The sequence below is a fragment of the Desmodus rotundus genome, chromosome 4, assembly GCF_022682495.2.
Source record: "Desmodus rotundus isolate HL8 chromosome 4, HLdesRot8A.1, whole genome shotgun sequence".
Classification (NCBI taxonomy): Eukaryota; Metazoa; Chordata; class Mammalia; order Chiroptera; family Phyllostomidae; genus Desmodus; species Desmodus rotundus.
The window spans coordinates 177,291,105-177,317,851 of NC_071390.1; the positions used below are offsets into that span (position 1 = coordinate 177,291,105).

General features: G+C 55.0%; 2 protein-coding genes across 3 annotated transcripts in view; both read left to right on the forward strand.

Moving 5' to 3' along the window:
* Nucleotides 1-6,461, forward strand: part of WDR1 (WD repeat domain 1) — a 31,207-nt gene extending 24,746 nt beyond the window's left edge. Inside the window, exons 11-15 of the mRNA XM_053922776.2 lie at nt 21-108; nt 2,126-2,236; nt 3,187-3,360; nt 4,749-4,893; nt 5,517-6,461. Coding sequence (XP_053778751.1) covers nt 21-108; nt 2,126-2,236; nt 3,187-3,360; nt 4,749-4,893; nt 5,517-5,623 — 625 coding nt within the window. The 3' untranslated portion in view covers nt 5,624-6,461. The remainder of the gene's footprint in view (nt 1-20; nt 109-2,125; nt 2,237-3,186; nt 3,361-4,748; nt 4,894-5,516) is intronic.
* Nucleotides 6,462-11,582: 5,121 nt separating this feature from the next.
* Nucleotides 11,583-26,747, forward strand: part of SLC2A9 (solute carrier family 2 member 9) — a 75,290-nt gene continuing 60,125 nt past the window's right edge. For both annotated transcript variants that reach the window (XM_045182961.3, XM_045182966.3), the window contains exons 1-4: nt 11,583-11,768; nt 13,148-13,233; nt 16,792-17,812; nt 19,195-19,289. The gene's annotated coding sequence lies outside the window, so the exon portion shown is untranslated. The remainder of the gene's footprint in view (nt 11,769-13,147; nt 13,234-16,791; nt 17,813-19,194; nt 19,290-26,747) is intronic.

Genomic DNA, 26,747 nt, shown 5'->3' on the forward strand with positions numbered 1-26,747 from the left:
GTTCTCCCTCTCTCCCGCAGCGGACAGGGGGTCGTGAAACTGGACGTGCAGCCGAAGTGCGTAGCTGTTGGCCCTGGAGGATACGCGGTGGTTGTGTGCATCGGGCAGGTACGGGGTGGGCGGCCGCACAGTGTCCGGTCTCTGACTCCCATGCCGTCCCCTGGATGCAGCCCGAGCAGACCTCCTTATTGAGCACTGTTGGCCTTCACACACATTCCCTATCAGTCCTCATCAGCCCTGTCTGCTCCATGTGACATCACCCCCTTTCTATAGATGGGGGATGGAGGCCCAGAGAGGACAAGCTGCTGGCCCAGGGCAGCGCTGGGTTTGAACACTGGCAGCTGGGCAGATCCCGCATCCCAAGTCAGGCTGCCCAGAGTGTCCACCCACCAAGGCCTGCGAGGGGCCCAGCAGGTGCCCTCCCTGTGCTCCTGCCCCAGCCCTCTAGTGGTGGAGCTGCGTCACTTCAGGTCTTCTCCTCACCCCCTGAGCTTCCGGTCCTCATCTCTAACAGCGCACAAGGATGGTTCGGAGGAAGGACCGTGTGTCAGGCTCCTTGCGTCTTTGTGAGCTGCTTTTCTGAGAGGAGGAGGCTAAAGCTTAGTGATCTGGCGACTTCCCCAGGGCCGCCAGCTGGCAGGGCGCCAGGCCAGACCTGGGTTTAATGTTTGTCCCCACTGCTTGGTTCTCAGTCAGTGTGTCTTGGGTCCCTGTGTGGCTTCTTTTGGAATTTCTGGAATGAAGTGCCCTTGACAGACCCCAGCCAGACCCGCTTTGTACATGATTCTGCTGTTGCAGGCACCATCTGAAAGCTATTCGGCATCCACAGCCCCTCCCCCGTCCTGTGGACTTAATTGCTTCAAGGAGAATGGATTCTGTGTCCTAGATAACACAGACTTCCTGCCAGGCAGGCATTGCACACAGCCTGGGTGGTCAGTGGGGGTTCACAGGAGTTCAGTGGCTCGCAGCGCCTGAGTGGAATAGGGGCAGGGACTGGAAGTTGACATTCTGGGACAGTCAGGTGGGTGCTTGGTGCAGCAGGCACGTCCCAGCCTCTCTCTGAACACCTGTCCTTTGCAGGTGAGGGATGAGCTGTGGGGCTTTGGGCACGTGGTAGGTGCTCTCTATGTTGTTTTCTCCTCTGTGTGATGAGGAGGCGATCTGCGAACTCCTGGGGACACCTTGCAGGGCTCGTGATCAGTGGACACGGCTGCCAGTGTTGCTTGCTTGTATGAGGAACTTCACCCTGAGCCTGGGTTCCATCCTCATGGGGCCTGGGCCCCGCTGGGCTCTTATCCCCAGGGAGGCTGAGGCTGTCATGAGCTGTCCCAGAGACCGTGGTGGCTGAGGAGGGATCCAGCCCCATTCTGTCTGTCCCCAGAGCCCGTCAGTAGGGCCCAGGCACCTGGGCCCTTGACCCCACTTGAGGAGTCGCCCTATCCCCGCCAGAATGGGAGAACCAGTGCCGGGGGTGTGTGCAAGAGAGGTGTGCGGGGAGTCTGCTGCGAGCGTGGTCTCTGCGCCCCACCCCCTGCAGCTGTCCTGCGGGAGCACAGAGAGCCCATGGGCCAGGGGTTCCCCCTGTGCTGACTGCCTGCTGGTGTCAGCCTCTGGGGTCCCTGTTCTCTCTGTGAGATGGGCCAGCACTGTCACCCCAGGCTGTGGAGGCACACACCGACCACATCAGATGTTTCACAGGCGGCAGGTCCTCAGGTCCAAGAGACCAGGACCGAGAATGCTCGCACCTCATTCCCATCCCCAGGGCTGGTTCGGAGCCCTGTCACTCCCAAGTGCCTCTGTCCTCGTGCTCCTCAGGGAGCTGGTCCAGCTGAGCATGTTTACCGCGCTCGTTGTGTAACCAGGGAATGAGAATTCAGACGTCAGTCGGCTTCCCGAGGAGTCGGTGCTAGTGGGGGTGACGACATGACAGTGGCAGCAGTGTTCACTGATCTGGTGACTAGGACCTGTCACCATCGCGTTGGCTGGTGAGGGAGGACACAGCATACAGGGCTCGGGCTGGCACCCACCCGATCCTGCTGCTAACGAGGTCGGGAACAGAGCCCCGACCAGCCTGAGCGGCACGTCCCCGCACCCCGTGGTCTGACTGGCTGCTGCATGTTCCCAGATCGTCCTGCTGAAGAATCAGAAGAAGTGCTCCAGCATCGACAGCCTCAGCTACGAGCCCGAAGTGGTGGCGGTGCACCCCGGCGGGGATATGGTGGCTGTCGGGGGTGCGGTAAGTCCCCCCTCCCCCGCCCTCTGCCTGGGGTGTCTGGCTGTGGGGCTGTCTTGGGTAAACAGGAGAGAGGTGGGACTGGGACCCTGGGAACCAGCTTGGGGTACCTCCTGCTGCCCAAGTGACAGCCTCCGTGGTGACCCTCAGTCCCCGGGCGCGGTACAGAGCACCAAGTATGGGGCATTCGGGACCTTGCCAGGAGACCCTGAGCTGTCTCTGGAACACGGGTAGCTTAGCTGTCTTAAGGTTACAGCCAGTCCCTGGATGCTCCTGGGCCAGCCTCCGGCGATTGCAGGGACACCACCTGCCCCATCACCGCTGCTCCCTTCTCGCTCAGTCCCGCATGCTCACCCTCACCACTCATTCCAGCAAGTGTTAGGCTGCTCAGTGCCAGGCCCTGGGGACATGAAATTGAGGGCTCCCTGCCCCAAAGGGGAAGTGCTCGAGGTGCACGCACCCTGGTCAGGCTTCCTCAGCACAGGTGGAGCCATCGACATTGGCCCCTCCGGAGGCTCCAGCCAACAGCTGCCGGGCAGAGGTCGGCCACAGGCATCCCTGACCCAGATTCCCACTGGGCTGAGTGGCAACACAAGCCCTTTGAAAGAGCAGGTGTGCCCCCCGAGAAGAGGTGCCTGAGCCAGCACAAGGATGGGGGCTTCGCAGGACGGAGGGAGGTTTCACTAGAGGCAGCCAGGCGTCCTGGGGGGAGGGGTACAGAGAGCTGGTGAGTATGGGTGTTTCTCAAAGCCTGGCCTGGGAGCTCCTGCACTTTCTGGACTGTTTATAGCATATGTGGAATCCCGAGCACCCAGTCAGACAGAATCAGAATCGGAGGTGCCTAGGGTCCCTCACTTAACCACCTCCGTAAGCTCTGTGTGTGGGGGGGGGTGCACGCGCACATGCCAGGGGAGTGACTCACTGCCCCCTTCCCCCGTCCCTGTCCCCTGCAGGACGGGAACGTCCGCCTGTACTCCATCCTGGGCACCACACTGAAGGACGAGGGCAAGCTCCTGGAGGCCAAGGGCCCTGTGACTGACGTGGCATATTCCCATGATGGCGCCTTCCTCGCCGTGTGCGATGCCAGCAAGGTGGTCACAGTCTTCAGCGTTGCTGATGGCTATTCGGTGAGTGAGCCATCTGTCCCTTTCTGTCCCCGTGCTGGGCAGTGCAGGTGGCGAATGGAGGCCGTGGCTTTTCCCTCCTGTTGTCACCAACCAGGGTGGAACCGAGAGACCACGCGACTTCTTGCTCTTAGAGTATGAATGACGTGGAACACAACTCTCCTGCCCAGGAGCTAGAGGTCTTGTTGGACAGTTAGGGCACAGTTTCCAGAAAGTCGGGGAGCTAGCGACAGTGGCTGTGAGGAGCAGAGACAGCAGAGGGGCTCGGCAGGGTGGCCTGGTTCTCTGGGACCTGTTTCTCTTTGGGCAAAGGGCTGGGCTTGGTTTTTGTTCCCCTCTCGTTGCTGTTTAAAGTCCTGGATGGAGGAGCACGGGTCGTCCTGCACTGCCTTGCACCTGGGGCACTCTGCAAGGTGGCTCAGGGAGGGGAGAGCCCAGGGGCCATGGCACCTGGGAGCTCACTCTGCTCCAAGCAGAACGGGCATGGGGAGCAGCCGTATCACATGAGGGCGAGAACTGTGTCCTGGGCAGCATCCATCCTGTGCCACAGAAGAGGGGGTGCACTTGGGAGGGATTCGGTCCTAAGCTGGGTGAGGGACAGGCGCAAGCAGTGCAAGACCAGGAGGGTCTCCAGTCCCAGGGCTCTCCTCTCCCTGGCAGTAGGGACAGGTGCGAAACGTGCGGCAGAGGTAAAGGAATGCACCGTCTAGGCACTCCCGTTAGCGATACTGCATCACCTCATCCAGCCGTTCAGTAATCTGGTTTCTGGTGCATCCCAAGTAAGTTCAGGCTGTCTGTGTTTCCCATAAATACTCTGACCTACAAATGGTGGGTTAGAGCTCAGCAGTTAGCTCTGGCTGTAGTTTGTGTCAGGTGACAGGCACCATGCATGCAAGTGCACATTTGCGGTGTTTGCCTGTAGCCCAGACCTCCTGGTCCCGCATGGGTCACGTTTAAGTGGTTCCATTTGCCTGTGATGAGCCTTGGTTAAGACATACTGAGCCACCTTCAAGAGTAGAATCCACCAGGGCTGGAACAGGCAAACTGGAGAGACAACCGTGGCCGTGCAGACCTTTTTGGGGAGTGAAGAATGAGAAACCTCACACTTCCCCATCTCCGTACTTCTGTGGTCAGCATTTCCATCTGTCCCCTCACTGGGCTGAGAGCTCTGAGGGTGGCCAGCCCTGTCCAGGGGACTGGGGGGGGGGGGCAGGGGCTGGTTCTTGATGCCGGGCCACACCTTTGAGTAGCAGGGGCCCTGTGGGCTTTCACAGGGAAGCTGGGGGTGGGAGGCGTTGCCTGGCACACACTGTCACCCAGGCGGTTGGTGAGAGGGTGCGTTCCCCTGGCCTGAGCCCTGACCTGCCACCTCTGCTTTCACCCGCGACCAGGAGACCAACGTATTTTATGGGCACCATGCAAAGATCGTCTGCCTGGCTTGGTCCCCAGACAACGAGCACTTCGCCTCCGGCGGCATGGACATGATGGTGTACGTCTGGACCCTGAGTGACCCCGAGACCAGGGTCAAGATCCAAGGTGACTCTTGTACCCATCTTGGCTCCCCGGCAGCTGGCCCCAGGGCTCCAGTGTCCCTGTGTCCTTCCGGGAGGCCATCCAGTGAAGGCGTGCCTCTCCCCTCCGCCACACCCCAGGCTCTGCAGGTCCGTGCTGGGCCCTCATAGGGACGGAGAAGTCCCGGTGTGAGAGCAGGTGGTCTCACATCTTGGCGGCAGCGTCCAGGAGACGCAGCATGTGAGCCACACATGGACTTGACGTTTTTCTAGCAGCCACATTTTAAAAAGTAGTAGTCTGTTTTCTTTAACCCAGCATATTATTTCCACACGGTGGCAGTAGCTCACACCATAGGCTGTGTTGTCCCCATGGCTGTTGTCCCCATGGCTCATGCCCTGGGTGGGACCGTCCTGTGGAGGACAGGGCCCCGAGTGGCCACTGCCAGCCTAGGGCACGCCGGCCTTCACCTCTGTAATGCCCAACTCTGGTCCTTCTGTGAAGAGGGGACAGGGCTGCCTAACAGCAGTTGTGTTTGGCGTCTTGGAGCTGGCTGGTTTCGGCACAGGTTGCTCCATTGTCCTTAATTCAGGGTGAGGGGAGGAGCAGAAAAGCTGGGTTTCCCTAAAAAGTGTGTTTTTCCTTCGCAGATGCACACCGGCTCCACCACGTCAGCAGCCTGGCCTGGCTGGACGAGCACACGCTGGTCACCACCTCCCACGACGCCTCTGTCAAAGAGTGGACAATCACCTACTGAGGACCCCGCCTTCGGACGGACCGAATCAGGGACTAGAGTTTAACCGCAGCAGAACACAGCATTTCTCTAAATATTTCTGTATCGCCCCCGTGCCCCCCCACTTGCGAGGGAGGGGCCCTAACTCCCGACGACCCTCGTCTCTGCAGGGTGTTCGTACCTATCCACATCCTTCCGAAAGCTTTAGACAGTGACAGTTTGCACATGAAAAATAAAGTGAGCACTTACACAGTGTGTGGAGCCTAACTCAAACCCACGCCCAGCGCAGCCCGAGTGCGGAGCATTCCAGAGGCAGAGCCTCAGAAGCACACTGCCCGCTCCCGTGGCTCCTGCTGTCTGTCGAGGGAGGTTGTGTCCCAAGCCCGCCTGCAGGTGGGGGCTGCGCGGGGAGGGCAGGCGCACCCGCAGCTCCATGAGGCCCGGGTTCTGTGTGGCGCACAAGACGTGGTTCGGGAGCGCGAGCCACGCCCTGTGGTCACCTTCAGAAAGCCTCAGGACAGACGGGCACACACGTGACCTTGGGTTTCACTGTCGTTTTTTGTGCTTGATTTTAGGAATGGACCCGTGGGGTTTTTTTTCTTTTTAATGTGTCTTAACTGTTGCTTGTCATTGTTTACGAGCTAGTGGGTTGCGGGCGCTGCCTCCGGGGTGCTCAAGCCCCCCGTTAGCCAGACCGAGGTGTCCTGTCCCCGTTTTACCGTCACCCTTCGGTGTCTTTCTGTCTTAACTCCTCCTGTCCCCAAGAGCAAAGGTTAATTTAAAAGTAAAGAAGTCACTGTAACCTGTTGTCATTTTTCACCTTTTCTTTTTCAGTGCAGAAATTAAAAGTAAGTATAAAGCACGGTGATCTGGAGTTTTCTTGCACGTGTCGGAATCACTGGTCAGTGGCGGCCGAGAGCAGTCCCCCCGCACTTGTGAAAACACTTTGAGCGCTTTACAGCATCAGCCCGAGGGGTGATTCAGTGCCTCTTCGCTGCAGATGGCTGAGTCTGTGTGGTGGGGCACCTGAGATCTCGGGGCACATGGTCAGAGGAGATGATCCGGGCGCTGGGGCGGTTAGGTCTGCCTTTCCATGGGGGAGAGGCCGGGGGAAGGGGCTGAGACTCCTGGGCCTTGTTCCCATGCCAGCCACCAAATCCCTGCGTCACCTCAGCCTCTGTAGTCTTCCTTTATAACCTGAAGACATCGGAACCTCATTCTACCAGTCCACCGAGATTTGCTTGTTAGCACAGCCGGAGCCTTTCCTGACCGACTCACGTAGGCGTAGACGTAGGCGTAGACGGGGGGCAGAGTGCGTCGGTTTGCCCTCTGTGAAGTGGGGTGATGACCGCACGCCTCACGGATTGTGCGGAGAGTACAGGAGATGCCCCGGGCAAACCCTGAGACAGGTTGGCCCACAGTAAGTGGAACAAGCATTATTCCATCTACATTAGTACATTATACTACATTATAGACCTCGCACATTATAGGTGTAAAAGGCAATTGGCAGACTGTGTGCACATGTAGCTACCACTGTGGTAGAGAACACAGTTACTACCCTGCTAACGGTGATACACAGCAAATAGTGCCCCGTGTCCCGGGAGGAGCCAGGGGGGAAATTTGAGGAGGAAAATCAGGATAGGCCTCTTGGAGCAGGTGGCCCTCCAGGCTGGGGAGGCAAACAGGACCCCGGTTGTACCATCCTGGAGCATACCCAAGGCCGGGTGAAAACCTGTTTTTTCTATGAAGTCCTGGACTTCTGTGAGTGCCGTATTCTGACTGGCCCCTCTGGCCACCGCTTCCTCACATCAGGCTCTCCAACACCTCCGCCCCAGTAGCGATGGGCAGGACGGCCCTCTGCTGTGGCGGCCGTCTGCCCCTTGCACGTGGTTGGGCGGTGCCCCTGTCCTCTGCACACTTCAGTACCGGGAGCACCCGCTGTGCCAGTGGTGACGGCCAGAAGGATCTCCAGACGCTGGCAGTCCAGACCGGAGAGCCCCTTTTATTGAGAGGGCTGGGGTGGGGGGCACCTGTTATGTGCTGGAAGAGGTTTATGACTTGCATCCTACCAGCTTCATTCTCTTAAAAAGAATAAAGATGAGTTACTTGCCTTTTTCATTTCATTCAACAAAGCCCACTTCACTCATTTATTCACTCATAGTCATCGATTCTCTACTTGGAACCAGACACCCCAGTCAGTCCTCTTGGGGAATGCCCTGCACTTGGAGAGGAGACGGACGGGACTTGTTTCCTGGTGTCCGTGGAGTACGGGGAAGCATGTACCGAGGGATTCCCTCCATCAACACAGTCGGGTTGTGCAGGGCAAGCTTGGGGACCTGAATGACCAAGCCTGGGGTGGGTGGGGGTGGGCATGACAGCCCGCCTTTCAGGGTTCTAGAGCTAGAGATAATCACGCCTCCCAGGTCTGAGGCCCTGCTGCGGGCCAGTTGCTGAGGCACCAGTCGTAGTGCTCAGCAGAGAGCAGCTGGTGAGCCAGCTGGCTGGACACACTGGAAGCTGGAAGGGTGACTGGCTGCTGGCAGGGAATGCAGGAGGTCAAGTCCAGCCTGCACACCAGGGCGGCAGAGGCGAGCAGAGCAAGTGCCTGGGGGATCCTGGGGCACTGGCAATGTGGGCAGTGGCATGTTAGTTATCTATTGGGTAGTTACAGTATTACCCAAAACCTAGCAGCTTAAAAAAATGTGTGGTTACTGTCTTGTGGTTTCTGTGGCTCAGGAGTCTGGGCCTCTTGTCTGTGTCCTGTGCACTGTGCACAGCAAAGGTCAAGGCTGGAGGCTCCTCGGAGGCTCAGCTGGGGCAGGCCTCGCCTCCTACGGTGGCGCCTGGCTGCAGGCAGCACGCAGTAGCGTCCCCCAGCCTGCGGGATGGAGGGCCTTGGCCCACTGGCTGTGGACCAGACACGGGGCCCTCTCCCCGGGGACCTCACAGCACGGCGTGTTGCAGGTGTTACACTCTTACACGCGGTCGCTGTGCACACGCAGTCATGTATAGCCCTCACCTTTGCTGTATTCTCTGTGTCCAGAAGCAGGTCACAGACACACAGCACAGGAAAGCCAGATTCCAGGGCCTCCTTAACAGTTTGCCGGGGTAGTTACACGGGTGTTTATTCAATTATTTGTTTGTGTGTGTGTATATGTATATATAAAGATCACTTTATATATAATTACATAATAAATATGTAAACATATTTTTGTAAAATACGACAGCGACATAAATGTATAATATTGTACAGTATATAACTAATATAATGTGTAAATATATTTTTATAGAATAAAATAGTTATGAAACATACAAATGTGTATGTATATTATACAGGGTCTGATCTTTTATTACAAAATCATAAGCATGTAATTCTGTAACGTAACATCACACTCAGGCACACCTTATGACATTTTAGGTAAAGTGTTCAAATTTAAACTATAAATTATCACACCCATACTATTACCCTACTAACCACACACTCCAGCAGGCCTTCCTTCTGCCGGACCCTGTATCTATGTATTTATAGACATCTAAAAACCTATGGTATGTTGCACAATTAAAAAATGTTTAAACCATGAAGCCATTTTTTTTTTTTTTTTTTTGATGATTAGCTTGACGATGAATGTGCCCGGGTGCAGCCGAGCAGAAAGGCTTTTGCTGCCCTCCGCGGCAGAGCCCAAAACGAACGCTGCGCCCGACTCAGGTGCCTGGGGGCAGTGGCTCTTCCCTTCTCAGGTATTGGAAGCGACCTGGAGTCACTCTATGTATTACACGCTGAAGTTTTTTAAAGTGTTTAGAGATTACTTCGACGCCTGGTTTTGATTGGGGAAAAAAGGAAGGAATCATCTTTGCAAAGAATTGGCAGTTTTGCAGCACCTGCCACGTGCGCAGAGCGTCCCTCCAAAGGTCACGTCGTCCACCCCTCAGCAAAGCTTGCGGGTCACGGCCCTTGAGCCTCATCGTCCCCGCCACAAGCGGTCCCAGGAGTTTCGTGCATTTCTGCCCTCTGTGGACGAGCTCTTCGTTCTTAGACACGACTTCCACTGGCTGACGCTTCTCTAGGCACATCACTGAGTTTTGGACCCGCACCGAGTCTTTGCTGAACTCCCATACTAATTCTTAACCGTGTGTTTTCATTTTCTGAGGTTTTCCAGGTACATTTCCAGGCATTTGGGGCTTCCTCCTTCCCTGTGGCCATAACTCTGGCTTTGTCTTCTGGAAGCAAGGTACTGAAAAAGCTTTAACCTTCCGTGTCTGGCAAATCCCAGACTGTCAGCGTCTGCCCGGGCAAGTCTCTTAACCTGTCTGGGCCTCCGCTTCCTTATTTAGAGCCTGGGACTGTCACAGACTCTTCCTTACCGGGTCACTGTCAAGATGAAGTAATGCCTGCTTTCAGCACCGTGTCTGTCTCACGGCTCAATAAATAGGAGGCAAAGCAGAGTTGTTATTAGCGTTTGACGGGAACGCGGAACGCCAGGGCAGGGGCACCAGGTGGTTCATTCCACGTGGGCGATGGGGACGGCCCATGTTGACATGTGACATGTGTTGTGCTTCCCTCCCTCCTGTGCTGGGTGCTTTCCAAGCGTTCTCTTTTCACTGCACCCCCACCCCAGCCCGAGGGAGGTACAGAGGCCATCCTAACGCGCCATAACTCACTGGAAGGGAAGTGGGGCTCCAGCCCAGTCTGCCCGCTGCGAGGCCTGGGCTCATCTCCCTGGTGTGTCCCGGGGCGGCACCAGACGTTCACTCAGCCCGGAGGCTCTCAACCCGGCGGCAGGGGAGGACCGCCCAAGGGCCTCTAACAATGCAGCACCTCACACCAAATGGTTCCGCCTCTCCAAGGGTGGCTGTGACGTCTGTATGTCTTCAAGGTCATTGTTATGACCAGGGCTGAGAGCCGCTGGGGGCTGCAGTGTGTCATCTGTAGCATGGACATTTCAGACAGTAATCATGGACATCTGGCCTCACCTCCTACTCTTTGTCATAAATTCATTATCACTGCCTGTGGTGACTCATTGTAGGTCAGCTTGGCTGGACCATGGTGCCTAGGTATTTGCTCAGACATTATTCTGGATGTTTTGGTGAAGGTGTGTTACGGATGAGATCAACATTTAAATCTGTGCGCTTGGAGTAAAGCAGATTACCCTCCATAATGTGGGTGGGCCTTGTCTAATCAGTTGATGGCCTGAACAGAAAAACAGCTAACTTTCCCTGATCCGGAAGGAATTCCTCAGCAGACAGCCTTTGGACTCACTCTGCCCTGGGTTGTAGGCCTGTGACCCTGCCCTGCACATTTTGGGACTTGTATCTCCATGAATTACATGAGCCAATTCCTTAAAATAAACCTCTTTTTATGCATACACGCATCCTGTTAGTTCTGCTTTCCAGAGAACCCTGACTGATACAATGCCATGATCGAAACTGGCCCTTTGTTGGACGTGGCAGCATGTAAAGCAGCCAACCCTCATTCTTCTGTGGACAGCCACACCTGGAGAGTGGGTGGCCGGGAGCACAGGACTCTCAGGCCAGGGGAGGCCAGTCCAGATCAGCTGGTCCAACCGCAGCAGAGGCGCAGAGCCCGAGATACGACGGCCAGAAGTTAGTCCAAAGCCAGGGACAGGACTCCGTGCGATGAGGACAGTGGCTCCCACCTGGGCTGGTGAGGCCCTTGGGGACATTCAGCAATTCTGGAGACATTTTTAGTTGTCATGGTAAAGTGAGGGAGGGGTGGTGGGCTGGCCACTGGCGCCCAGTGGGTAGACCCGGGGTGCTGCAGCCAGCCCCCAGGGCACAGGACAGACAGCTCCCTGCAACAGGAGCAGCCGGCCAGAAATGCACCGGAGCCAAGGCCGACAGACCCTGGGTTTGGATGGGGAAACACTTAGTCATTCAGGAAATTAAGGTCTCACCCATGGGGGGAAGAGGGTTGCACTGAAATCAGGAAGTCAAATCAGGAAGTTGCCTAACAGGGCAACGGGTTGCTTTAAGGACTGGAAAGACAGGCTGGGGGAAACGCAGCAAAAAGGCCAGGGAGCTTTGAGGGAGATCTTAAGAAGCCAGCCGTGCCCTGGAGGTAGGACCTGGAGTCCGGCCCACACGTGTGTGGCTTGGACTACGTTCCTCACAGGAGGAGTCCTGGCCGAGTCTTAGTGCAAGACCAGAGGTGGTGAGTAGCTGGCTTGTGTTTTGTGGCTGCAGCTGTTGTTTTTAATCTCGGAAGCAATCGGATAAACTCAGTGGGGAAGCTGGGAGAGCAGAGGTCTGGACTGCTCTCTGCCAGCGGTGGTCTTTGGTACCTTGGCGGGACGTGGGCGTGGGGAGCGACCCCACTGAAGGCGGGGATGTGGGTGTGGGGACCGACCCCACTGAAGGTGGGATGTGGGCATAGGAAGCAACCCCACTGAAGGTGGGGAAGTGGGTGTGGGGAGCGACCCCACCGAAGGTGGGATGTGGTGTGAGGAGCACTCTGGTGCTATCTTTCTCAAGTGCTTGTTTAAGACCTGATAATTCTGCTTCTGGGCACAGGAGCCGAACACATCCTCGCGCAGGCAGTGAGGGGAGAGGGGCAGGGGACGTGCATCAGGGCATTCCTGCTGTGCTGCAGGGCTGCTGAAGGCCGTCCGGGCCCCTGTCCTTGTGCCATGCTCTGCGTAAGTCAGCAGCGTTCCTTTCCTGCCCGTCCAGTGACACTGGCGCTGTCTTCCCGTTTTACAACTGAGCGAATGGAAGCTCCTGAGGTTAAGTAACTTGGTCAAGGTCACGCTGCTTAGAAACAGCAAGGCTGGGAGTCCAACGCCCCTTCTGCCAGACCCCCCCGGGCTGCATGTGTGTCCACTAGACCGCCCCCTTCACGATGAGAAATAAGAGGGGGAAGTACGGAAAGTCTTTTTTCCATCACTATTGAAGGTCCATCCACCTTGTATTTCTTCCTGCTTCCTTGCTAGAGAAAAGCCGCAGAAAGATCAGTGTTACAGAATCAGAGGTCAGCAGGCGTGGGGTGAGGAGTCACTTTGACCTTCTAGAATTCTGTTAGTTAAGAATCTTCCCCCATGTGCCTGTAACCATGTAAGAATGTAACAAACATTCTCACAAGGAAAATGACAACTGACATACATTAAGCCCACGGGCCAGGCATTCGAAGGGTTTTCCATGTCAGCGTTAGTTCATCCTCATGGCGGCCCTGTGAAGCAGGCAGGGTGTTTGTCGTCTCCAGGGAAGAAAGACAAAACCAGAGAGATGGAGTAGCCTGCTCAAGGCCAGCAGCTGGAGCAGGAGCCCGGCGGGGTGGGTCTGGGCTCCACACGTCCAGCTGCCGGGACGCCTGGAGGCCGCCCACTCGGATGAGCTCCTGCTCTGCTCCCTGCGAACCGCACTTTGGATGCCTCATCTTACTGCTCTTGGCTTCAGTTTTCTCATTGTAAAATGTGGATGAAAACTGTGTTCCCCCCACCCAGGGCTGTTTGAGGGGTAATATCTGTAAAGTAATCAATAATTTATCGTCATCAAAGTTTCATAATCGCTGAATCGTGCCTCTGCTCCCTTTAGGGATCCAGCTAAATGCCCCCGAATGAGCCTGGGATGCTGGGTGTGGCTCATGGTCCTGTAGGACGGCCAGACAATCAGCGAGGACGGTATGTTGGCTGGGGATTGGTTGGGGGAGAGATGGGGATAGAGGGTGGGAGTACCGGCGTGGGGACTGCGTTTGAAGAGGAGAGAAGAGAGTGTGGGCTAAGACCCTGGGCCCCAGTGGACTGATCAGGGGAGGGGCCTGGAAAACCCAGCCAGGGGTTTTCCCCTACCTCCACCCGGACTGACCCCCACCCCCAGCCCACTGGCACCGACTTCAGGTGAACTCTCTGTCTCCTGTTTAGGTGAGAATCGCCTGGTACTGCCTCTAGGCCACCTTACACCCTGTCTAGAGTTTTCCATAATTGCACCTAAACATCCATTCAAGTGCGCCTCGTTAATGTCTGATTCGCCCTCTGGCACCCTGCCACTTTGGAGTCCCCTGGGAGCATCAGCCTGCGCAGACTGAGCAGAGAGGCCTCTGCCCCGCTTTGAGGACATAGTGTATCTCACGGCTTTTTGGCTGGTCAGGAAATTTGAAGCTAATTGGATCAGATCCGTGAAAATGCAGCCTGCTTTCAAACTGCACAGCCCTCCTGCAGTTAGGCGTGGCCAGGAAAGAAAGGTTGTGCAGGCAGCCTGTTAGCCCCAAACAATGGATTACAGATAGTTATGATGCTGATTAAATAAAGCTTATTCCCTTTTTCTAATCTGAGCAGAAACCAGGAGTTAATGACAGGGGTGAGTGTGGGAAAACCAGGCAGCTTGCAGAGGGCTGTGCTCGCCTGGGAACGCCCGTGATCCCTGCCACCAGTCCTCTGGAAATTCTCTTCTTAGCAGATGTTACCGACTGGTATACATGCAGAGTCCCATCACCCCGCAGTCCGACCTACCAGAAGGGGGGCCTGCCACTTGTATGCCCCTGACATGGGGCACAGTAGGTGGAGTTGAATTCTCTCCAAGTAACTTTCTAATTCTAGAGGAATCAGCCTTTGGGAGCCTCTAAGCCTCAGTTTGCAAATCTGTAAAACGGGCCTGATCATGACCTCCTGCCTCGGGTTGCTGTGGCGGGTCACAAGGTCACATGTGAAGTGGCCTGAGAGGGTCTAGTGCCTGTGACAGACTCAGTGAGAGAAAGCCTGTTTCTTTCTAGATGTGGACCGAAAGACTGGAAGGGTCTTCCCAGCCGGTCCAGGGTGTTGCAGAGCACGGAACCTAGGGAGCTTTCTGGCCAGAAACGCTTGTAGATGAGCATGCTGACTTTAGCTTTTATGCCTATATTTTAATGTCTATTCAATTTCATGCACATCATTGCTTAAAATTGCCCACAGAGCTTTAAAAATGCTCCAGCCCAGAGAGGAGCCTGGCTTTGGGAGCATTCACCAACAGCCAGGCTGAGCTCCGCTGGCTTCAGGCAAAGCGAGATAAAAAATATAAATAACTCTAAGTTATTTATAGAAGTAATGTATCGTTAGTGGCAAGCTAAGGCTGGAGTTTGGGAGCACTGGTAAGCCTGATGGTTTGTCTGAAGGCTGCAGATCACCGTGGGCAGGGGTGCGGTGGGCTTGGCGTGTGCTAAGCTTCAGATGCTCCGGCCCATCCCAGATCCATCGCATCAGAATCCCAGGCGGTGGGCCTGGGAACTGCCTGTTCTCATCAGCCACCCTGGCCCCGGCCTTACGGGAAGGGCAGCAGTGAGCCACTCGTTTACAAAGGTCAAGACCACGCTCAGGAGGAAGGGAGACACTCCACCGTCAGCCCGACAGTGGAGACCGGGAGGATGCCGGCCCACCCATGCCTGAAAGTAGCACTTTGACACCTGGGAGGTGCTGAGCCAGTGGCCACCCAAGGCAGCGAAGGGCACAGAGCTGCAGTTCTGGGCGCACCGGGGCTCTTTGGGGAAGCCCTGTGCTCGATGCAGAAGTTGAGGCTCCTCTGAGTGTGTCCAGCCTGGTTCCCTGGGGCAGGAAGGGGTCAGAGAGGCTGGACCAACACCCGGTCTAGCGACCTGGTTTGAGGGTGCGTTTGGCAGAAGTGGAAGCTTCGTGCTCAGGCAGATTGTGAGACAGTGAGTAACTCCCACATCTAGAGCCTCCAGTATTTGCTGCCCAGAAGGTGCTGCTGCGACCGTCTGAAAAATCCCACACCTGCACATTCCCTGAGGTGCCCGCAGCCTGGTCGCAGTAGGTGCTTGGTGACTGCAGAGAACGTGCAGCGGGAGGAAAACCTCTGTCCCCCGAGGGACACCCCTGGCCGAAGTCCATGTGTAAAAGCAGCAGGACGGTCTGGCAGCTGGCAAGCCACTGACCCTCCGAGGCTCGGTTTATCCCTCTCACAAACGGATTCTCTCAGGGTGATGATTAAGGAGGATGAGTGCCGGAGTTTCATGTGAGGGTCTGAAAGTAACAAGCGGCTGCTTGTTATTGGACACACTTAATCCATGTAGATTTCCATTTGCTTCAGAACCAAACTCCAGCGTAGCCACGGAACCCCGCTAACTCATTGCAGTCGCTCTCCTCCACACCTTCCCGGTAATCCTTGCGATTCAGTCCATCCAGTGTATTCTGTGCTCTTTCTTGGCTAGAAGGAGAAGAGGTTGAAGCCGGGAATGGGGGTCAAGAGTATTAGGATGGTCGGTGATGTGGGCTGTGAAGGAATTCACAAAGAGGAGAAAGTGTAAAGAATAAAGTTTTTATTCCTTCTCTAAGAAAGGAGAGGGGCTTGGTGTGGAGAGATACACCAGCATTGAGAGCGGGGACTTTGAGCTTTTATTGGATTATATTTGGAACAAAAAGGGGGGGTTGCCGTTGGGTGACCCCTGGGCTGTTGGAGTGTTCTACCAGGAGGCTGCAGTCTGTTCCGATGTTATCTTCCGCCTGTGGCTGTAGGGAGTGGTTTGTTCTGTTCTTGCTTTCCAGTAATTTCCAGTCCTGGGGACATAAACTCAGAAGAGTAAGATAGTGGTCACGTTTAACAAGGTCACAGGCCTGCTCGGCCTATGGTGCCACAATAGCAAATGAGGCTGGCGTTATCCTTTCAAGGGGGTGACCTCTGCTCCTTCTGGCATCTCTTCTGAGGGTCCCACCCAGTAGACGCCCCTTGGCTAGAGTGCTGGTGGCTTTGACCTTTCCCAGCCATGCAGCCTTGGAGGTGGTACTGGCCAAGGCTGTCTCATAGGTTGTTGCTGAAACCGGATGAGATCATGTGACTTCGGAAGTAGCACAATAAACAATGCTTTTAAATTGAAGACAGCCATGTGTTTACTTAAATGCTGATTGACAGACAGATGGGTAGACCGACTGACGGACTGCCTTTGGGAACTGCAGATGGGAAGAGCCTCACTGCCATGGGAGAAGTGGGAGGAGGCCTGGGCGGAGAACCAGGACACCTGGCTTGGTTGTGGCTCCTTTACAACTCAGAGTGTGACCTTGAGTTACCTCTCTGCCCTTAGGTCTTCTCATCGTAAGTGTGAAGTGTGGCCCAGTCCACCCCACAGAATTCCCGGGACAATTATTTCTGATAATGAATGTGAAGGGGTTTTTGTAAATGGTAAAGCTTGACAAAAAATGTTATTGGTTCCCAATATTATGTAATTGGCATCGCTTATTGATTTTCCACAACAGCCTATGGTATATCTCCAAGCCGGGAAGGCCCAGAACATGTACCCCACAGAGCTGGCTCTGGCTCTGCCCGCAGGCTCCTCTCTGAGCACCGCAGCTGCACCCCTGTAAAGCTCCTGCACCCCTGGAGCGTGGGAAGCTCCCAGGGGCAGCCAGGAGCCAGACACTCAGAGACACCGAGCCCTCGGAGGTACAAGCCACCTGGACCCCAAGTGTCTGCCACATCCGTCCCCTCCTCCACGCTGCGGTTTCTTTGTCATGACTTATTTCTTCCCTTTCTTTTTAAAAATCATTTATGTATTTTTTTAGAAAGAAGGGAAGGGAGAGAGAAAGAGAGGGAGAGAAATATCTACGTCAGAGAGAAACATCAATTGGTTGCCTCTCGTGTGCACCCTGACTGGGGACCGAACTGGAGAACTTTCGCTTTGCAGAACGACACCCAGCCCACTGAACCATGCCGGTCGGGGCAATTTCTTACAGTATTAGTCCTATTTTATTGGTTTTCCTTTCATGTCAGTGCCCTCAAATCTTCCTGGAATTATGTGGGCTGCAACAGTTCAACACAGGGTGAGGCAAAGCAGGTGTGCCATTGTTTGTATGGGAAATAATACAGCAATGAATCGATAATAGCGCAACAATAAACTGTGTTTTGTGTGCTCACAAGTGTAAACCTACTTTTGCCCACCCTGTGTGTCCGTGGGAGTGACAGACAAGCCTGGGATGGGACTGCAGGTTGAACTGTGTCTTCCCAAAAAGTGATGTGACATCCTCATGCCCACTATCTCAGAAGCTGAACCGATGTGGAAATTGGGTCATTGCGGATGTGATTAGTTAAGATAAAGTCACACTGGAGAGGGTGTGCCCTGAGACACTCAGGCCTTGTGACGATCGGAGCTACAAGCCAAGAAGTGCCAGCCCGCTCCCGGAAGCCGACAGAAAGGCAGGGAACAGACCTGCCCCTACAGCCCTGAAGAGAGCATGGCCCTGCTGACCCCCCGGCCTCGGACTTCCAGCCTCTAGAACTGTGAGAGAATACATTTCTGTTGTTTGAAGCCCCCCGGGTTGCAGGGTTTCCCTCTGAAGCCCTGGGAACTTTCGGGTGCAGCAGGGAAGCGAGGCGAGGGCCCTGGGCTGCAGTCCTGCTCAGCGACACGCTCCTGTGCACCCTGTGGCAAATCCCCAAACCTCGTCTTTCCCGTCTGCAAGAAGGGGGGTTGTGTGGGACCAGCATTTGCCAATTTTGCTAATAACTAGAACTGCCTGGGGCCCATTAAAATTGTAGTTTATTAGACCTTTCCTCTAGGTTTTCAGAATCGCCAGCTCTGGACAGGGGCCAGTGGTACGTTTCTGAGAACTGTCCAGGTAGTAGCCATGAACAGACTCTTGCTGTTGCTGCCCTCTCTGGCGTTCTAGGTTTCTCCGGGGTCCATCGTTGCCCCCTGAGCCCACACACTCTGTGCGACCCTGCCTGCGTGGCGGATGTGGTATCTGTTGCCCCACACCCAGGTGACAAACCCAGGACCACGGAACCACGCCCATGTCTCCGGCACATTGCTGGGAAGGTGGCCAGTGCTTAGGAATCGTTCATCGAACAAAGAGGCAAATTGTCTTTATGTACAAACATCCTGCTCTGGGACTGGGGATCCAGGACTTGCAAGCTCTCCTTCTGTAGCGCTCAGATGCGCCCCCTGCTGTGAGTGCAGCCGCCCTGACTCCAGCTCCCCCTGCCCTTCCATGCCCTTTCGGAGGAATACGTAATACAGAGGCGGTCTAAGTCACTTGATCCTCTGAGGGGGTTCTGTGACGGTCCCATGTTACAGAGAGGGGAGAAACTGAGATTCAGAGAGCTGAGGGGACTTTCTCAAGATCCCAGAGCCAATGGTGGAGCTGGAGTTTGAACCCAGGGGCGTTGAACCAGTATCTTAGCCTCTCCATCATTCCATTAGCTCACCACTCAGAGCAAGTTCATTGCCAGCAGGATCCAGTCTGAGCAACTGGGCTGGTCCCGTCTTCTTGTCCCACTTACCTCTCCAGAGAGATCGCCTGTCACGGTCCTCACCCAGTACTCCGGCTGCTCCTCACCCTGTTGGTCCTCCTGCTGGAAATCTTTCCCTTTCCCTCCTGCTGCCGGGGAGTCAGGAGCCCTTTCTGGGTTCTCACAGACGCCTGCGTCTTCAGTGACTGCGGCCACAGCCCCGCTGTCCACAAGGCTTCGCTTCTCCCATCTCCCAAGTCATTGCTCAGATGTCCCTCTTCCAGGGAGGCCTTCCCGAACCATCTTTTTAAAACCTGCAATCTCCCCAGCTCCACCATCACCCTAGTCCCCATCCCCATTGTCATGGTTTTTCCCATAGCACCTGTCACCTTCGAATACACTGTGTCATTGGCTCACGTGTCTTGTTTTAGGATCTGTCCCGCTCCCTGGAAGGAAGCCCCATGAGGATAGGCATCGCTGCCTGGGACAGCGCCTGGCACGGTGCCGGGGCTGCACCTCAGTCAAGGTGTGTTGAGTGAACGGAGGGACATGGACCATGCGGTCGCAGCCATCTGTTGTGCGTCTCTCTTCCTCCTGGCACCGCGAGCTGCTTCCAGGACGGACTTGGTCGGATTCATTTCTGTGTCTCCAGCCACTCCAAGGGCCTGGCTCTTAGTAAGCACTCAGGAAGCCTCTGTTGAGTAAATAAATGAATAAATGGATGGATGGATTGGTGGATGGATGGATGGAGGATGGATGGATGGAGGATGGATGGATGGTGGACGGATGGATGGATGGTGGATGGATGGATGGATGGGTGGGTAGATGGATGGATAGATGGGTGGATTTCTTTCCCAGAAGAGAGCTTGCTTGGCAAAATGCAGCAACTGGGTATCCCCATGTGGCCTCGCCTGTGGCTGCTGGGACATTCAGATCCCCAGGAATTGATCAGGATGGAAAAGTTGAACACCGGGAGCCAGTCCAGCCGACTGGGGCAAAACAGGGAGGTAGCAGTGGTGTCAGCCTTGACTCTGTCCCTGCCTTGCTCTGCCTCTCTGCCCCTTGCTGGGAGGGAGAACTGGCCTTCCCCTGACCTCCGAGAATCTGCCCTCTGCACCCTGTTGCACAGAGGAACCCCTGCCTGACCCCTGTCCCCAGGAGCTACTTTTCAGGAAACAGCAGGAAAGAGGCAGCAGCTCCCCACTGCTTCTCAGACCAGCAGTGCTTGGATTTGCTGTTCTGTTTCTTCATCCCTGTCCCCTTGCCCTGACCCCAGCTTTGTCAGACCCCGAAATGTAACTGCCAACCTTGGAAGGCTAAGGTGCTGCGGGTCTCTCCACTTCAAAGAGTTGACACAGAGCTGCTGTGACAACCAGCTGGCTGGAAGCGGGGCGACCAAGGGAGTCCTGAAGAGCCGGGCTTGCCCAGTGCTCCTGCTCAGCGAGGAAGGTCCCCTCCTGCTGGGGAAGCGGCGAGGCAACGCCTGTCTTCAGTGCAGGGGCTGCGTCCTTTCTCAAGCAGGGCAGGAGTCTCTGCTGCCTCCAGGCAGAGCATGAGCCTGAACTCTCTGTGCGCAGCCTAAGCTGGGAAGGTGGGGCCAGCAGCAGAAGCTCCAAGGTCAAGGGGATCACAGAGATGTCATCCATCTGGCTGGGAGGAAGGTCGTGTCACCTGGACCCTGAAGGTGACAGCCAGTACAGGTGACAGGTTCAGTCAGGACTCTGCCGATCACAGAGTCCAAAGGGACCTATGGATTCTGTTCACGTTTTGTTTTGTTTTTTTCTGTTTCTGCTGTCACAACAGTGTAGGTGTAGGTGGTGGCGATGGTGGCGGCATGTGTGAGGGGCAAGGCAGAGGCAGGGAGAGGAAGCAAGAGGCCATGGTGGCAGCCCAGACTCAGGCACAAGAGCAGCTTTCAATGAAAAATGGTCAGATTCTGGATGGGTCCCAGGGTCCAGGCGGCGTGTGGGTAGTAGGTGAAATGAGGCTGCCAGCTGCCTGCCAGGGAAAGACCAGAGAGGAGCAGGTTTGCGGGGTGGGGGAAGGGTCTAATGGCGTGGGGGGAGTCATCAGCGTACAGATGGGATCTGGGATCGGAGACCCTGTGCAGTGAGTGCAGAGAGAAGAGGGGGCAGAGCCCCCCGGAGGAATCTGGAAGGAGGCCAGTGAAAAGGGAGAGAACCAAGCAGGGGCTCGGTGAAGTGGCCTGGTGAGCCTGTCCAGGTCTAAGGAGGATCCACGCAGACCTGCATCTGGTCCAAGGCCCTTCTTTCCACGTCTAAACCACATGCTGAGTCTCCCCGGGGATCACAAGGTCGTCAGGACCCTCTCGGGGTGGCCAAAGGCTCCTACGCTCTTGTGTGTCCACTCAGGGCAAGCCGAACAAGAGACTGCGAGCAACCGAATGAGCAGCTAGGTGTAAATATTTATATTGGACCTGCTGAATTTCATGAATGATCGACTTACTGATGTTAAAAATAGGTCGAGTTCACAAGTCTCTGCTAGACGCGAGTACTGTGTCCTCACACAGGGGCACAGCCTCACGCTCTGATGCAGGAAAGGAAGCTGAGCTGAGAGAGGTCGACTGCGTTGCTCAAGGTCGCACAGCTGGATGGCGGCAGAGTTAGGGATGGAAGCTGGGTCACGGTGAGTGCCGCCCGTACCCTTCCTGCTTCACCTGAACTGATGAGCGAGAGGGAGGGGCTGAATCTTAGACCATTCCACTCCACCTTTTCAGAAACAGGTTGAAATTTTGAACTGACTTCAAAATGATAACTTACCCAAGGCCTGGGTCTGCCCGTGAGCCACCTTTGAGGGGCTTGTGCAGTCAAGGCCCTGGCCCCCGGACGACTCCAGTGAGACCCTAAAGGGGACCAGCCAAGCTTGCAAGCGGCAGAGTCCCTTTAACCTTTGCAAACTTTTAGATGTTCTCCATCCTAATGTCTAAATATCATCGAAAGCACTTTTGACATTTTCCTTTTGAAAATGTTTTTAGCCACAAAATAGGACTACTTGTCTTCTGTGCTTCATTTTTATGAGTGTAGTAGTTACACGTTGACTTTCTTAAAATTAAAGGGGGAACCACCCCCAGGGGAGGGGTGCCGGCCGTCTCTGAAGGCTCCCGTGAGCAGAAACCCATCCAACGTCTCCGCTTTCTAAAGGACTGAAACGCTAAGGGGTCTCCAGGGCCGCGTTTGAGCGCACCGACTTTCCTCACCACGGAGGACTGGTTCTCCCACCCGAGTTGCCCAGCCCACATCAGGCCCAGCCCAGGACAAAATAGCCCGGCCCATGGGCTTTCTGGCTGGCCTTCCAGATAAGGGACGTGGGTGTGGAACAGGCCTGAATGGCGCACCTTGAAGGAGCCAGATAAATGGGCCAGTTGGGTTGCTGGTTATAACCACCTCAGACGCGCCTTGAGGGACCTGAGTGGAGAGTGAGTTGAGTTATGGGGAGAGTGGAAGCTCATGGTTGAACCAGTGGAGAAACTATGCCTCCAGGTTCTGAAAATATGCAGAAAACGTGGGAAGCAAGCAGCAAGAGAACAGCCTGGTTAGCAGGCCCCTGACCCACCTCTGCCTGGAGGATGCTTCCCCAAAGGCCCCTGCCTCTCTCTGTCAGACTCTGGGTCCACTGTTGGCAGGTCCACCCACCTTGTGACCCAGGACCTTCATGACCCACTTAAGTCACACAGGAGGTTGGCAGCCCAGCCAGAATCTTAATCCAGATTGAGGATGGGGAAGGCGTGTCACGTGAACGAGAGAGAAGGAGAGGGTCTGAATCCCACCTGAGGAAACAGCGAGTTGGGATCTGATTCTAGGAAAGCGCCTGGAGGCTTTAAGCAGGGTGGGTCACGTGGTTTTGTCACAGGAAGTCACTCTAGATGCCACTGGATGGAACCATCAGGGCAGTGGGAGATGAGCAGGGCCGCTGTCAGGAGGCTGTGGCAGGCAGTCTCCCAGGTGACAGATGATGTCATCGGTCCAGATGTAATGGAGAGCAGAATCGATGGGGGTTTCAGTGGTGTGGACAGGCACTAGGAGGGAGTCCAGAGGAAGGGAGGAGTCTTTGATATCTGGGCTGAGAGACTGGGGGCGGGGGGAGGCTGGGACACGGACGTTGGAAGTTCCATTTGGGTGGTACCTGCTGTGTTTGCGACGCTTCTTAGCCAGGTGAGGGTGCTGGCTGGACAGGTGGCACAGGGGCCTGGATCTCGGGGAAGAGGTCTGAACCAGAGGGACAGATCTGGGAATCAGCAGCACACCACTGGTTTCAAGGTCACGAGTCTGGGTGAGGTCCCTCACGGGAGGAGAGTGGGTAGACCGGAGAGGAGGGCTGTGGGCTGAGTCCCAGGATGCTCCACTGCGGAGGTTCCAGGGAGTGGCGGAGTGGGCTGAGGAGTGGTCAGGGAGGCAGAGGAGAAAGAGGACAGTCTTCTGGCTGCTAAGGACGTTTCTAGAAGGACCCAGAAGGAAAAGGAGTGGTCACCTCATCGAAGCTGCCAGGAGATCGGGGGAACTGACTACTGGCTTTAGATCACTGATGTCCTAGCAAGAGCGGCCTGAGCAGTGTGGTGGGTCGACCCCTGGGCAGGAGCTGAGGGGAGAACGGAAGGTGCAGCGTGCAGACAGCCGACTCTCTCGGGGAGAGTTTCGCCGCAGCAAAGAGCATGGGAAAGGGGTGATCACAGGAGGCCATGGGGTCACCCTAAGAGCTGTTGTTTTTCAAATTGAGGTAAAATTCACTAACCAGCAAATCAACCATTTTAAAGAGAACCGTTCAGTGGCACATAGCACATTCGCAGTGCTGCGCAGCCACCAGCTCTGTCTGGTCCCAGAACGTTGTCATCTCCCCAACGCAAACCCCTTACCTATTAAGCAGTTGCTCCCATCTGTACCCTCCCCCCAGCCCCTGGCAACCACTCACCTGCTTTCTGCCTCTATAGTTTTGCCTACTCTGAACATTTCATTCAAATGGAATTATATAAAGCACGTGACCTTTGGTGGCTGGCTCTTTGTCACTTAGCACAATGGTGTTAAGGTCCCTTCATGTTGTAACATGTGTCAGAACATCATTTCTTCATGTGGCTGAATAATAATCCAATAATCCATTGCCTGGATAAGCCACAGGTGTTTATCCTTTCACTAGTTCATGGGCATTTGGAGCGTTCCCACTGTTCTCTCTTGTACACAGCATCTCCACAAGCATCTGTGCACAAGTTTTTGTTGTCAGGTCTCCTGGGCACCCACCTCGGATCATATGGTAACTCTGCGCTTTGAGAGTCCACCAAACTCTTTTCCAGTGGCTAACCCAGTTTGCATTCCCACTAACACCATACAAGGGCTCCAATTTTTCCACATCCTTGCTTTTGTAGTTTTTTTTTTTAATTGGTGCTGTTAAGACATTTTGGACCCTAGCCGGGCTGACATGGAGAAACTGATGATGCTGGAGAGCGATGGGATAGTTGCTGGGGGAGACCCTTGAGAAGGCGGGAGGGATGAGACCACCAGGCCCACGATGGGGAGGCAGTCCGAAGTGAGAAGTCAGGATGCCGGGCAGCCAAAACCATAAAAGACAGATGCCTTTGACATCAAGGCCCTGAGGCTTAGCCTGCCCGGCTTGTCCCCCGATGACGAGCTCTCCCACAGAGCAGCAGTGAAAGGGGGGTCTGGACAGGCCGAGTGGGGCTCTTACTTTACACCTGAATTCTCATTCATAAGCTGTGGTGCTGTGGGCAACTGAGGTGACTCCTAGAACCCAGGTATGCTCAGCCATAGAATGGAGAGAAAAAAACTTCAACAGCTGACTTACAGGAGTAAGTCAGTGCCCGGCACACAGTAGGTGCTTATTGAACACAGGTCCCTTAGATTGGCTCATCCTTCTCACTAGCTTCTGAATTGCCCAATTGAAGCAACACCTTTACCCTTCTCAGTATCTACCACTGTGTTAGTCACCTACTAGGTGCTCCATAAATACTTGAAAAAGAATGAAGATACAGGAATAAAAATAACGATCAAAAAAGAGATTTCCTGGTAATAATAGTAGTGGTGAACATTTACTATTGTTTGCTACATGGCAGGCAATTCCAAGGGCAGCGTCTCATTTGACCTTCACAACGTGACTTGGGATGCGTACGCCCTTACCTCACCCTGAAGAGTGGACTTGTCTGGCGTGACGTGGCTGGGGAGGGTGGTCTGACGTCGAATCCCAGGTTCTTTGTCATCATCTTGTACTGTTTGTCCACACACTGCTAAGCCAGTGGTTTAATAACCCTGGTATCACAGAGTGGTTCATTGCAGCTAAGAATGTAACCAAGTTCAAGTGTATACTATGCGCCACACGATGGCCAGTGAGCCGAGTGACAAGGTGTTGGGACAAGGAAAGCACTGTATTCGGAATGCCAGCAAGCCGAGAAGATAGTAGATTAGCGTCCTAAAGAGCCACCTTAGGAGAGTACAGCCCTGGCCAGCATGGCTCTGTGGGTTAAGCATCATCCTGCTAAGGGAAAGGTCACTGGTTCGAGGCTCCGTTGGGACACAGACCTGGGTTGTGGGTCTGGTCCCGGAGAGGCAACTGGTTGATGTTTCTCTCACACATCAGTATTTCTCTCCCTCTCTTCCCGGGAGAGGGGGCAGGGGCGGGAGAGAGAGAGAGAGAGAGAAGAGAAAGAGAGAAAGGCAGGCCCTGGCCAGGTGGCTCAGTTGGCTGGAGCATCATCCTATCATCCTGTCCACCAAAAGGTTGCAGGTTCAGTCCCTGCTTGGGGCTCGTATGGGAGGCAGCCAATCAATGTTTCTCTCTCACACTGATGTTTTTCTCTCTCTCCCCTCTCCTTACTCTCTCTCTAAATCAGTAAACCTATTTTTAAAAAATTCAAAAAGAAAGTACAGAATTCAGGCTTTCTTAATGCAAGAGAAGGGGGAAACGGGAGGGGCTGAGGTCAGGAAGTGACTGACAACAAGAGACATCCAGGTGCCAGCAAGGTAGAGGAGGTGACCTTTGCTCCCGGTCAACAAATTCCAGTTGCTGTGGTTTTGGCCGCGGTGTCCTACACATCTTTGACAGACACTCGTTATTTTGGTACGTGCTTCCTTTTCTCCTCAGGGGAGGCAGTTTGAGTAAGGAGCTGGGGTTTTTTTTGTTTATTTGTTTTGTTTCATTTTTGTAAAACTTAAGCAGCAAGCAGAATTTCTCTCTCTAAGGCTTATCGTATCTATGTTCAGGGCTAGGCAGCTAAGCAGGAGCTAGGAAAGCAGGCGGGTTTAAGGTGCCGTCCGAGAGGCCAGGCCGTTCACGGCGTTCTGGTCAGACGTTGAGAGCGACGTCGGGTGACTGCGTGGGGAAGGGAAGCCCGGCACCGGCTGGGGGACTGTGGGCGGTTTGAGAAGCCTGGGCAGCAATGCCACTGCTCAGAGGCCACCTCCAACTTGGTGCATTTGCATTTCCAAAGCACAACCGAAATCAGCTGGGCACAGAAATGTCATCTTTGTAGTGTGCCACTTCTCAGGCATCAGAGGCTGGTTGATAAGGACATCTCGGGGAGACCTGTACCTGGCACCTCCTGGTCTGACATCAAGGTTCAGGGGAAATGGGGTTAGCACTGGGAAGGCTTCCCCTGTTGCTCTCAGTCAAAGCCCAGGGAGCCCAACGGATATTTCTGTGTTCCCCAGCACGGCCAGTCTTCCAGGGCCTGAGGATGCGCAGAAGCCAGGCACAGCATCCTTCTCCCAGAGTGGGGCACTCCCAGCCACCCACCTTTCTCAGCCCCACCCCAGAGCCACCCTTCACTCCCCATGCCTTCACCTCTCTCCTGGTGCCCTTGGCTGAACTTGGACTTGCCCCAGCTGCACGGGCACACTCTGGTCCCTTACATCTTCTCTGCCACTCCAGCCCCCTGTTTCTCTCAGGGTCCTGAAGGGACAGTAGGATTAGCCCGTGTGCATCACTTTCGACTAGAGTGATGAAACACGACTTCGCGTGTTTC